At 40.8% G+C, this 13,757-nt stretch overlaps 1 protein-coding gene across 4 annotated transcripts in view; it reads right to left on the bottom strand.

The window, feature by feature from the left end:
* Positions 1 to 2,045: 2,045 nt before the first annotated feature.
* The window catches only part of LOC139937161 (uncharacterized), a 17,458-nt gene continuing 5,746 nt past the window's right edge, over positions 2,046 to 13,757 (bottom strand). For 2 of the 4 annotated variants that reach the window (XM_071932204.1, XM_071932203.1), the window contains exons 5-9: positions 5,900 to 13,219; positions 5,209 to 5,360; positions 4,721 to 4,833; positions 4,104 to 4,182; positions 2,046 to 3,370 (exon numbers count right to left, since the gene is read on the bottom strand). In XM_071932204.1, coding sequence (XP_071788305.1) covers positions 3,299 to 3,370; positions 4,104 to 4,182; positions 4,721 to 4,833; positions 5,209 to 5,360; positions 5,900 to 13,219 — 7,736 coding nt within the window. In that variant the 3' untranslated portion in view covers positions 2,046 to 3,298. The remainder of the gene's footprint in view (positions 3,371 to 4,103; positions 4,183 to 4,720; positions 4,834 to 5,208; positions 5,361 to 5,899; positions 13,220 to 13,757) is intronic. The other 2 variants (XM_071932206.1, XM_071932205.1) reach the window with 2 other exon arrangements.

The following is a 13,757-nucleotide window of genomic DNA, read 5'->3' as shown; positions in this document are numbered from 1 at the left end:
CTATTTCTACTGAGTAACAAAAAGGTATGCTTACCGAACCTGTGAAATTGGACCCTATTCATCAACATAGAGTACTGAAATATCTGCAGCCATCTCAGACTTGGCAGATTTATAAACTTGTGAGTTTTTAAACACTCGGAAAGTTTGTTCACGATCATAAAATTATCTGTAATTTTCACAAGACAAAGGGCCCCAATTTGTCATGATTTCCAACTGAAATAATGTTATGATTAAATATGATTGAGGAATTAATTAGCACCACCAATAACAATCCTATTTAAAGACTACATTACGTCATATATTATTGAAATGGCACTATTATTGATATATAATTTCAGACCCAAAGTTAAGACAGTAGTGAACCAGAATTCATACATTGCCTGATAATTTTGTAAAACTTGATAAATTTATAAACTAATTGGTTAAAGTTTTACTGGTTCATATTTGCAGCTAAAGAACTCCTGAAATAGCACTGATAAACATGTATAACATACATGCATATGGCACTGTGGAGGCTATAAAAAAATTAATAGTCACTTTGATTATGTGATGATGGACAAAAAAAATGTAGTTCATCTCGACATGTCAGTTCATGTCCATTATGCACAAAAAGGGCAGGCACCACAAAGTTGAGCTCACTGTAATAAGGTTGGCAGCTAAAACACAATTCCACTTTTACCATGTGTGGCTGGTATCCTGCTCATTTTTTTGCTTAGCAAAAACTATCTACGCAGTACTTACAAGTCTGTGAAATTGGGCACAGGGCTCAAGTTCATCAAGTTGCTTAGGCAGCAAATATTGCTCAACAAATTTCTGCTAAGCATAAATTATTGGGATACAAATCACAGATCCTACATGTGGAATGGTGTTTTGGTTGGTAATTTATTAAGGTAAGCATAATTTTGCTGTGCTAAACAAATTGCTGTGCTTAAAGACAGTGGACAATATTGGTAATTACTCAAAATAATTATTAGCATAAAACCTTTCTTGGTGACAAGTAATGGGGAGAGGTTGGTGGTATAAAACATTGTGAGAAACAGCTCCCTCTGAAGTGCCATAGTTTTGGAGAAAGAAGTAATTTTCCACGAATTTGATTTCGAGACCTCAAGTTTAGAACACCTCAAGTTTAGAACTTGAGGTCTCAAAATCAACCATCTAAACGCACACAACTTCGTGCGACAAGGGTGTTTTCTTCTTTCATTATTATCTTGCAACTTTGATGACCGATTGAGCTCAAATTTTCAAGGTTTGTTATTTTATGCATATGTTGAGATACACCAACTGTGAAGACTGGTCTTTGACATTTACCAATAGTGTCCACTGACTTTAAGGGAGTCAATAAAATTGGGTGACTGGAGGGGGAGGATCTGAGCATACTTGATGACAGTTTCAGTGTTTTTATCACTGATTATTGTTGGAATATATATAAAAGAAATCCAAAATAATGTTAGTTTTGTAAGGAAAAACAAATCATATTGTTTGCATCAATGGCTAGATTCTACCCGGTGACAAGGGCAAAGTGAAAGTTCAAAAATCTTTGATTGTTTTGGACTTTTCACTTCAAATGGTTTAAATAATAAACTGTTATTGCACAGGGGAGCATAAAGAAGTTAAATGCTTTCAACTAAAAATTAAGAATAAAGCAAAACCAATTCTACTACAGGCTTTTTGAAATAAAAAAATGCTTGGTGTGAATTCATGTCTTCTGAAGGAAATGATAAAAGGTAACTGAAAACATAAACTTAAAAAGTATTTACAGATAAATTATAAAGTAATGAATTTCTTTGCACAACAGTAACGAAAACCAAGAAAATAAAATGGTAAGAACACAAGTCCAGATGAGCTAAAATAAAATATCAAGATATAAACCACAAAGGAACTAAATGTTAAAGTAGGTCGGGTTGGAACAAAGAAAAATTGACTAGAGCAGGACTTGAACTTGGCTGCCAAACCAAATTTCCATTTGTTGCATATTGCTTGTTACTGGTATTTAGCTGTTGTTTGCTTATCCTGAAAATCACGTGGAAATTTTGATGGTAATCCTGTTTTTATCAAGGAAGAAATTTTATGCTTAGCATATTTTTGTGCTTAGCAGCTCTATGAAATTGGGCCAAGGTTGTATCGTAAGCTTGGTGCGATCCCTGGCTTTTTGACAGTCAACAATAAATTTAGCTTCTGACTGGCACCCCAAATAAAGATGGAGACTGCCAACATTTTGTGGGAGTGTCGTGGCCTAGCGGTTAAGAGCACCGAATTCAAACTCTGGTGTTTCTGATCAGCAGAGTGTGGGTTTGAATCGCCAGCCGTGACACTTGTGTTCTTAAGCAAGACACATAACCATTGCTTTGTCCTTCGGATTTGACGTAAAGCCGTTGGTCCCATGTGTTGTGTAAACGCATGTAAAAGAACCCAGTGCACTTATCAAAAAGAAAAGGGGTTCGCCCCAGTGTTCCTGGCTGGATTGGCAGCATATTGCGCCACAGCACCTTGTAAACCATTACATGGTGCTTAAAGATTAGGTCTTATATCTCAAACTTCGTCCCACTCCTTGCAGTAATAATACCTGGCGCTTTGTATCCTTTAGCAAAAGCGAGTTATAAATACGGTTATTATTATTATAGGGCTGGATAGCTCAGTTGGCAGACTGATGATACAGTAATCCAGAGGTTGGTGGTTCAAGTCCGGCTCCGGTCATTGTTTTTCTTTGTCCAAAGCAAAATTATTCAAAAAATAATCTTTAGAAACAGACAATACTACTCAGGTAGAGAACTCGTTTAGGATATAGAGTAAAAGTACCTTCATGAAGGTTAATTTGGCAATATTAATAAAGTCGTAATCTGACTAATAACATTGATGATAATATCAAATTGTAGTTTTTTTTATAGAAGGTTTAGTAAAAAGTCCAAAATCTGGCTTCACTTAATCTGCATAAATATGCGCATTATTCCTGACAAACTTCACCATAAAAAAACATAAGTCAGTTGGTTGCCTATGGCTAGGTTAACTTTCAATTTAAATTTCAATTTTTATTATCATTTTTCAATTTGATATAAAAGTTAGCATAAGTGAAAGTCAATGGTTAAATTTTCAAAGACATCTTTAGAATGATTTGTTCAACTCGTAAAGAAATGTTTCGTTTGAGAGTGACTCTGCGTGCACAGTGGCCTTTTTTTTAAAAAGATAAATAACACAGTATTATTATTGTCATATAAATCATATTTTTGTGTCAACTTTTTCATTTCATAAAAGATTCAAGAGTTTATTTGACAAATTTATATACAGAATAATTTACACTTTATCACCTTAGTCTTTTGCATCTTGTTTTCTGTCTCGATGATTTAGGCACTGGCTTCATTTTGCTTTCTTTGGCCTGCAAGGATTTGAGAAAATTAGAAGGAAAATAATCAAGAGGTTGGCAACAATGATCAAGTCACAAAAATATAAAAGACTTGCTTGGACCTACAGGAAAGCTATACAATAGATGAAGTTAAGTAATAAATTGTTTGCAAACAAGGTTAAAAGCCACTCTTGGTGAAGGGCTACAAATTTTGATTTTGTATACAGAAGTCTGCACTCGTACACCAGGCCCATTCCATGGCTCTGCTTACAACCAAATTTTGCGCCTACGATGACTATTCTACGCTTATCGTGCAAGCGCTAGCTGTTCAAGTGAAAAAAGACCAATAATGTCGAGTATGCACACGCACAAGCAAAAGCTCCCCGCTAACGAGTGTGAAATACACTTGACGCAAGTGCGGAATTCCATGCTTCCATACACGCTAATAGACCTTATGCACATGACGTCATTTCAGTAGTGCGCCCTCACCTAGAGGTCAAAAGGAGGTTGTTCATTGGCCAATACTGTGCGCCGCGCGTACAAATCTGTGCGTCTCGATTGTTTCGTCACCTCTAAGATGGTGGCCGGATGGCGTCAGTGCATAAGGTCTATTCTTTGCTAACAGTAAGCAAACCCGTGAAGTTGGTCCTGATCTTTGCATAGATTCAGGCTCACCACCATCCAACCATGATTCTAGTAAATCCCTCAAGAGTTTAATGTAAGATCATGCTCCGAAGTGATTGAAGGAGAAGGGGATTACACTTACTTGTTCCATCTTCTTGTCTAATTCATTCATGGCTTCTTGGATGGCGGCTTCTAGTGTACTATTCAACCTACGACCCCTGCTGAAAAACCCAGTCACATAGACAAACATTAACATCGTTATGAATACAAATTAGTTAAGTTACGAAAATAAAAAGGTACATGTGTCTGTGACCAGTCAAGTTTTATACAACTAACTAATCTAATGTAGAGTGTAATGGAAATAATATATTTTTGAGTTGAAACACGACAATTGCACGAATACAAAACACTAATTATTTGCTTTGTTAAAAAAATGTGCAAGACTCAATCAATCGTAACATATATATATGGAGCCACAATCCAACAGTCAATGCTCATGGGGCCATACAGGAGCGATGTCTTAAAAGTCTGTATTGTAGGGGATTGTCAGACGTTGTAAGGAAGACTGTTCCATATCCTGGGGGCCGCAGCAGAAAAGATTGTGTTCTTGCATCCACTATGAGGATTATGGCTATTAAAATGGTCTTAATAATGAATGCCGCGTGACCAACAATCCTCGAACCAAATGAAAAGGATCAACTTGGGCATTATTTAAAATGAGATATTATATCTATCGTCAGCATAGGACGATTGTGGTACCTTCTATTGCTCTGTCGGGCACTATGATGAGCTTCAAGCCCCTCAGATAGCGTCTTTAGTTTCTCTGGCTCCACCTGGGTGCAACTGTGATCTCCAAACCATCTCACCCACATCTGGATAATGAAAAAGGGCAAAAACCATACAAGTATATTTTAAATGTATTACTTTGAAACCAATATCCCATATTTGAGGTTGAGGTTTCAATGTATATTTGGTTTATGATAACACTATGTGTTTATCTACTTGCCAGGTAGATTATGTTCTTTTGAGAACTTGCCTTGCTGTATATTCTACTGCCATGGAGTAGATTTTTCAGAATTCGAGAGACTTCTCAGTTCTCAAAAAAAAAAAAGTCCAGCTTATTAACTACTAAGTGGGCAGAAGGTGGGAAATCGACCAGATATACTACTTTCGCTTGGTGGATCTAGGAGACTTCTCATTATTATCTTCACTGACAGCGGCTTATTGGAACTTTGTTATCAACCTACCTTTCCTTCTTCTCTCCTTGAACGACCTCTGACCTCAGCCTCACTGACGAGCTTTCCTGGCCAAGATGGGTAGCCACGAATGGGTCCCCACACAAGGTCACCGATCTCCAAGTGACGAGGGAACATTGATGAGGAAAACTCTGAGGAAGGATCTGAAACACACAATTGTAATATAACAAAAAAATGTAAATAAACAATCTCTCCAGATGAGTTACTTTAAAATTTATTTTGAAGTCAAAATATCTCTAATATAAAGTTTTCTATTATTTCTTTAGCCAATTGTGCTGCAAATAATGTTTAAATAGTAAGTTGAATGACACAGTCTATGAAATAACCCTATGCACCCACAGCAATTGCTGGTGCCCTGTGCTTTTGCTGTGGTGCCCTCTGCCTGCAAAGTTCCAACAAAAACTTGCATTTTCCTCATAGAACATGCACATATTTGAGAATCTTTTGTCTGCGGCGCTGTCTCAATTCATGCACTAATCCTGTTTTGAGAAAAATGATGTGTCAAACCTTTTTCACTTTGACATCCAAAACACTTTAAATAGCCAACAATAAGCCATTTTTAGATATCATGAACACAATACAATGACATTATTTGGTTTAGTTAAATTTGTCTGTATACACCCATGAACCACAGTGCAAACCTAAAATGTCCACCATTTCTCAAAAAAGCTAATGTGCTTACCTGTTCGAACATTGCCACGTAGTACTCTTGTAGGTGCCTCCGTAGTCAGGCGTTCCTTCTTGAACCCCGCCTCCTTGGCAGTCATCATGCTTTTTGGTGTTTCCCCAATAGTCCTCTTTAAGATTGGCTCTCTCCTGACTGTACAGATCTCCTGCACCGATGGCTCCTCCACCAGAGGCGTGTTCTCTCTATTCTCCTGTTCGTCATCCAACCCCGACTGTCTACCTACACCAGCAACGTCGTCTTGGTTTAAGTTATCTGATGTCTGCCCCGCTAGAGAACCCACAGGAATATCATCCAAGCACTGCGGTTCGACCAGCCCATTTGGTAAGTCGCTTTCTATGTTTGAAGCTGGCTCAAAAGGACTGGATCTGTCTTTGAAAGGCTCAAGGGAGTTTTCGATAAGAGAATCAGATGCTTCGGCCATTTCACAGTGATTGAAGACTTCAGATGAAGAATCTCTTTCAATAGAGTCGAGACTTGATGGTCCATTCGATGCACTTGGAGCAGTTAAATCATCAAAAGATAACAGTTCTGATGTTGACTGGGTCGATATATCATCAGTCGCAGGTTCTTGGCTAGAATGAGTTGTTGGAGACAGTGGGCAGTCATCGCCTACTGCAGGCGATGGGCTACTTCTGTGAGCACCAGAATCACTCTCAGTGCTCGATAAATCAACTTGAACAGTTTCAAGAGGTTCGACCTCAGGTTTATCAATAGACTCCAATTTAGATTCCAATTCGACGTCAACTTCCTCGATGGATTTTTCTGGAGCCATTTCAGAATCTTCCTGCAAATCCGAGAGTAAAACATCAGCAGATGTGTTTGACAAAGCTGGCCTACTTTTACTTTGAAATTCTGAATCAGCAGACGACATCCCACTCTCAAAATTACCCATGTCTTCATACGGCAAGCTCTCAGTGGATCTGTTGTTGTTTACATTGTCCTCTCTTATGCTGTGATTTGTAAGGAACACATTTTCAGAAACAGCTTCATCGACTTTCGACGACTCATTTTGATCAATCGCTTGAACATAAACCATACTGACTTGAACTGGTTCTTGTTCCTTTTCCAGCGGTTCATCTATTTTCCCTGCTTGAGGGCTCAGAGTAGATTGCCCACCCGTATCAAAACCTTTTCTCTCTGGTTCCGTGTTGTCTAATTCTGAGAAACTCTGCTCCACAGATTCACTGCAATCCAAGCTATCTTGTATGTTAGGTTGAACATGCCCTGATGAGCTGTCTGGTTCAGTTTCCTCCAAGCGATCTTGAGCAACCGTCTCGCTATTTTCTGAAGACTCTTCTACAGCTGCATCATGTAGCACCACGTGACTTTGCTGATCTTGTCCTAACCCAGATGTGTCCTCATCATTTTGTGACTCAATATCTACAGAAGTGTCTTCCCCCTTTACTTCCTGGTTCTCAACAAGGTGTGACTCTAACACAGTTGCTTCATCCAGATCGTTACCTTTAACGGTTTCAAGCAAAGGGACTTGATCTAAATGTGTACTATCAGCTGGTTCAACTTCATCACCTTGTTCGCTCTGTTCATCTTCTTGACCAACTGGATTACTTTCATCGTTTTCCAGGAATGAATTTGTGTCATCTTCCACTGGTGCATTGCTCTCAGTTTTCTCTGGTTGATCATCAATAACAAGATTTTGATTGCCAAGTTCTCTTACTGTTAAATGATCTTGAGTTACTGGTCCACTGTCTTGTTTCATAGAGTTACCGATTGTAGATTCGCTGTCCAACCGGACTGGCTGATCCGCATGTAATGATTCACCTTCGTCCATTGGTTCAATGTTGTAGTCTTCTGAACACTGATGGCTGTCATCTCTCAAGTTCTCGTTCACAGCCCGTTCTCTATCCAGTGGTTGCACTGAGGTGTTCACTTCTCCGGTTTGTTCAAGGTTCTGGGTGAGATTCGATTGTTCACGACTCGTTAGGCAATCTTGGGTCATATGTTCAGAGTCTACGGGTTGATCAGTCTCCAATGAATCATGGTCCATTACTTCATCTTCTGACATTGAGTCATCCTCTAACACTTGATCTACTGTCAATACTTTATCGTTACTTGTAGATGGATCATAGCCTTCATCTTGCGGCATTGGTTCACTTTTTGATGCCTGGTCTTGTAGAAAAGGTTCACACTCCATCGCTGGAGCCGACGTCACTGCTTCAGATTCAAATGATTGATCCTTTTCCATAGGTTCACTTTCCGTTGCTCGATCTTGATGAATTGGTTCACAATCCATTCCTAGATCCTGCTTCACTGGTTCACACTCCATTGCTTGATCAAGCTTCACTGGTTCACACTTCGATGACTCACCGGGATTCACTGGTTCACACTCCGGAACTTGATCCTGCTTCACTGGTAAACAGTCTGATGATTGATCCGTATTCCCCGAGTCACAGTGTGATGATTCGTCCTGCTTCACTGGTTCACATTCTGATAATTGATCCAGCTTTACTGGTGCACACTCCACTGATTGATCCTGCTTCACTGGTTCACACTCCAAAGGGTTGTCCTGCTTCACTTGTTCACAGTCTGATGATTGATCCTCCTTCACTGGTGCACGGTCTGAGGATTGATCCTGCTTCACTGGTACATATTTCAATGATTCATCCTGCTTCACTTGTTCACAGTCTGATGATTGATCCTCCTTCACTGGTTCGCACTCAGATGATTCAACCTGATTCACTAGTTCACACTCCGATAAATGATCCGGATGAACTGGTTCACAGTGTGATGATTGATTTAGCTTCACTTGTTCGCACTCTAATGATTGATCCTGCTTTAGTGATTCATAGTCCAATGATTGATTCTGCATCTCGGATTTAGACTCAAATCGTTCTTTCACTTGTTCACACTCCACTGACTGATCCTCATTCTCTGGTTCACAACTCGATGATTGTTCCTCCTTCACTGGTTCATACTCCGGCGATTGTTCCTGTTTCACTGGTTCACAGTCCATTGCTTGATCCTTTTTCACCGGTTCAAGTTCCGATGGTTGCTTTTGTTTTACTGATTCACAATCCAAAGATTCGCCCTGTTCTACTGGTTCACATTTTGATGGTCCATCCAACTTGACTGATTCACAATCCATTGATTGATCCTCCTCAACCAGTTGTTTGTCTATCGTTTCATTCCCTGGTTCACTGTCCATCGTTTCACCTTCCCTCATTGATTGAATGTCTTTTGATTGGTATTGCTCGGCTGGTTCACTCTCAATCGGTATAGTGTGTGTAGCTGTTTCACTGATCTTTTGGGTTTGCAGTTGATCTTTATCAGTTTTTCCTATAACAGAACCCATTGCCTGATCCTCCATGACTGTTACCTCAGTGTCACTACCCTCTGAAGACTTGGGTTCTGTATGCTCTATAAGGCCGCCTGTTTCATCACTGCATTCCCCTAATGCTAGGACAAGTACTGTATCTTCCTGATCACTGGCATGATCATTCTCATGCTGGGACGCACTGTCTTCTCCCGAACACCAAGCATCAAGATCCCGCTGTACTTCAGCATCTGGTATCTCAGCTGTGGAAATGTTTAACGACAGATTACCTGAACTCATGTGGCTGTCTTCACCATGTAATGAACCCACATCGCTGCATGAACCAACTACCTCAGGAACTGTTTCAGAGGAAATTCTTGGCTCTTCAGTGGATTCTGGGACTGTATCCTTTAAAGATTGTTGAGGATCTTCTTCTTTACTGTCAGGATCTATAACAACAAGGGAGGTTTTTTGCTGCTCAGTGCAACTGTCTGATGTGCAATCGTGATCCACTTGTTCACTTGTGGATGTATCAAGAGGTGTGGAACTCGTATTTGGTATTGCTTCATATGCAGTGAGTCTCTGTTCCTGTGATTTGCTTACTGCTTCCTCTAAAAGTCTTTTTGTCTGAGATGAGACTTCAACTTTGTCAGTGTCCTCTTCGAATTCCAAATGAAGCTGACCTTCACCTGAATCTGTTACAGTACCATCTTCATTTTCGACAATATCTGAACTTTTCTGGTCATCAGCACATATATTTGGTGACTGTGGAGTATCAGTTGATGCTGCAAGACTGAGAGTTTCTGTTGGTGTCTGTTGACTGTCGCTTAGTTCTACTAAGGGTTGGTTTGATAATGTTCCTAATCCAGCACTCTCACAAGTTACCAGTTCCTGTTCCACTGACGGGGAGACAGTTTGTTCAGGCACAGTGTTACAGACTTCATCATGGCGATCGCCAACTATTTCATCACAGGGAGATCTGATGCTTTGCACTTCTCTTAACTCTAAGACTGGAGAACAACTCTCTGATTCCAAAGTAGCTCCATCCTCGGATTTGGTGTCCATTGGAGTTATTGACATTTCTAGCACTGACTTTTCCTCAATCACAGTCATCCCTTCCCTATCTTTGTTATCCAGATAATTTGGGTTTGAAGAGCCAAGGTCTAACAAAGTGATGGCTGCATCCTTAGTTTCATCACTCTCTGCAAATTGAGATCCAGATTCGAAAGTTGTTTGCAAGTACTTTTTAGGAGTTTCTCTTTCATGCCCAGCCCCAGCATTCAGTTCTGTGTTTGGTGAGGAAATCTCTGATTTGTGAAGCTCCGATTGATCAGACAATTCAGCTGATACTTTCTTAACATTTATGACGTTAGAGACTTCTGAAGTTTCTGAAGTAGGGATAGTTTCTTTTACAAGGGTCTTTTTGGAGTCGGATCCCTTCCCTTGGTCTGTGCTTCCCTGCTGCGCTCTTGTGCCTTCTTTAATGATGACCTTCATTCCACCGCTTGCAGAATCCAGAACAGCCTCAAAGATTGCTTCAACCTGTCCAGATTCACTGTTGTGTTTCTTTAATGACCTTGTCATTGCCAGTATGTCTTTAACTTTCTTCACTCCGCCTACTTTAGAAGCTGCCTTCACCCAGTAAGCAGCATCCTTTGGCTCTTCATCATCAAGGTCCACAACAGGAGTACCACCTGTTGATGAGCCTCCTGAGCTCTTCAAAACCTTTGTAGTTTTTCTCCGCTGTGATGATGTTCCGGATTTGTGAGTAGAAGACCCATGTTGGTGAGTTTTAGTCAAATTGACCACATCTGGGAATTGTTTCATTGGCATGGATGGTTCTCCGTGGTACACTTGTTTCATACCTGGATGGTGAAAGTTACCCGGAGGTATTCCCAACTGCTGGAGATGTTGCTGTTGCTGCTGTTGTAGCATTGATTGTAAAATGTTACTATTACACATATTTGCACCCTGTTGGATCTTAGGATCTATCTGTTCTACCGGTGTATCCATTCTGAAAGGCCTTGGCATTCCACGCGGGTGTTGCATTACATTCATCTTAGGATGCACGAATTGTGGATTGATAAAGCGATTTGGAAACTGATGCATCTGGGCATAGTTGGGATGCTGTTGCATACCTGGCATCCTGGGAAAAGGGCCACCACCCATGGCAATGTGTTGGAGCTCCTGGAGACCTCTTGACCTAATGTGGGGAAGTCCCATCTGTGGATCTGTTGGGAAATGCTCAATTTGTGAAACATTTCCGGTACCGTGTTGTTGATTTGCTCTGATCATGGCTGCGCACCATTCCTGCTGCTTTTTTAACCTGGCTAACTCATCCACTGATTGATGCTCACCCAGGTTTGTTGATTTTCCGGTCGAACACACAACATTGTATGAGCCTGTTACCTTGGTCGACTCATGCTGGTGCATTAGGAAAAGTCTGTCCGTGTTCATCTCAGGCACTTTGTGAGTTGATAAAGCAACGTCTGATTGTATTGTCTCAGATTCAACAGAGGCACGTCCATGTGAGCTGTCACTACTGTGTAACCGCGGTCTCTTGGTCCAGCCATCGATGGCATCCTCAATGCTCTTTGTGTTTATTCTCTTTCGCTCAGGAGAAAAAGTTGTGCCTTCTGGAAAGGGAACTACATTCGCTACGTGAGGCTGGTCTTCTAAATTGAGTACAGCATTCTCCAGGCACTGTATTGGGGACTCACTGATATTCTCAACAGCAGATGTGCTACTTTCACTGCTGGTCTCAGTTGCCCCAATAGAGTCAGAGAGTTTTAATGATTCCACACTTTGCTTTCTCTTTGCGCTTATCTGTGAAGGTGCTATTTCATGTTTCGAGGTGTCCGGTGTTACGTTAGGCGTATTGTCGTTAAATAAGCCCATACCAGACATCAGGTCGCCTGCATGATGGGGTGCAGGACTTTCAGGAGGTTGAGATTGCTTTGCTGATTGGGCTTTAGCTGCAGCTGAAAGTAGACTACTTGCTGGGAAGGCACTTCCTTCAAGTGACTGGTTAAATATTTCTTGCAGTGATATATTGCCACCTGGAAGTTTTGGATCTGTTTTTGTGTTGTGCATAGAGCTGGACTTGATGCTATGAGTCGGGTTGCTGTCTTTTGGGGTGACTGAGGTGCTCATTTTATCCGCTTTAGATTTGTCCACAGATTTTGTTGACTCAATTGGTGCAGCTTCTTCTGAGTCCTGGCCAGGTACAACAAGGCTCTTTTTCGACCGGTCTTGCATATAGAAGGCCACATCATTTCTATTGGCAAACAAGGCTGGATTATTGCTCATATTAGCAGCAGTCGAGGAAGCCCTGTTTTGATTATGGTACAAGTTGCTGAGTAATGGAATCACGCTCGGAGAACATCCATCCAGGTGCATGCCGACCATATTCTGTCCATCCACAACAGACCCATGTACCTCCCCATGAAAGGGGAACGAGAAGGAACCATGGCTGGGGAGTGTTTGCCTTTCATTTGGACTGACAGTAAGTTCACCGCTTGATCCGCTTCTTTTTCTCGACCTTGAAACAGTGTTTTGTGGACTTGCAGCAGTAGGTGTGTTCTGTGGTGCTACCTCAGCACCTCTGGTAAACGGTATGTTCGGACAGCGAAGGGTTGGGCTCGAGTGTAGCACCCTTCCGTCCCAATGTTCAACAGAGCACTGATCAATAGGCGAATGGAGAGATTCCTGGCTTCCCCTGCGTGGGGATGCCTGGCGTGTAAGCTGCTGGTGGTGTAGCAGCAGCTGCTGCTGCTGGTGCTGCTGCATAAGCTCCTGATGCTGCATGTGCAAGAAGTGCATCTGAGCCTGTCTCTGATGTGACTCGAGGCTGTGCTGCTGCTGATGCAAGCGATGATCATAAGGGATGGATTCCATTGAAGGCATATGTTTGGTGATGTTTTGCGGATGGTGCTGGTGCCTGCCTTGTTGAAGTGCTAAGATCTGCGACACTGAAAGGTTGGGATACTGAAAATCACCGCCAGTCTCGGGTTTCGACTTCGACCTTGCCCTCTTCACTCCTGCTGCATAAAAAACAACACAGAAGGAATTTTAGAACAGACCTAGTAAAAGTTACACATCCAATATTCTGTTGACTACTCCTTGGAATTTTCACTTTTTAGAAAAAAGAGAAGAAAAAAAATTCATTCAAAAGCATTGTGAACAAATCTAAAGCATACAGTATATATACCTTTATGATTATTTGACAAAACATTTTAATGTACAAGCGCACTTTCAACAACCCGAATAAGGAATTTTTGTTTGAAAAAAACCCCACACCCAAAACACAACAACTTTAGACTTGTTAGGATCACACTAAGTTGGCATTCCATACATATCTCTTTTCTCTTGCTTGGCTTTAATGACAAGTCTTTACAGTGCAAATTGTTTTTTCACAAAAATCTGTTAAATCTGTTAAAGTTGATGACAAATAACATTTTTTTAATTCATGTTTTTAATGCTCAGGCTACAACTGTAGCAATTTATTATTGCATGGTTTAATAGTGTAACCTTCTTTTGCGATTTTTAATGATACTTTGTTCTTAATTATTCATAAAAAAT

Source organism: Asterias amurensis, chromosome 5, assembly GCF_032118995.1.
Source record: "Asterias amurensis chromosome 5, ASM3211899v1".
Lineage (NCBI taxonomy): Eukaryota > Metazoa > Echinodermata > Asteroidea > Forcipulatida > Asteriidae > Asterias > Asterias amurensis.
The sequence above is the reverse complement of the archived record's forward strand: the minus strand, read 5'-3'. Positions and strand labels throughout refer to the sequence as shown.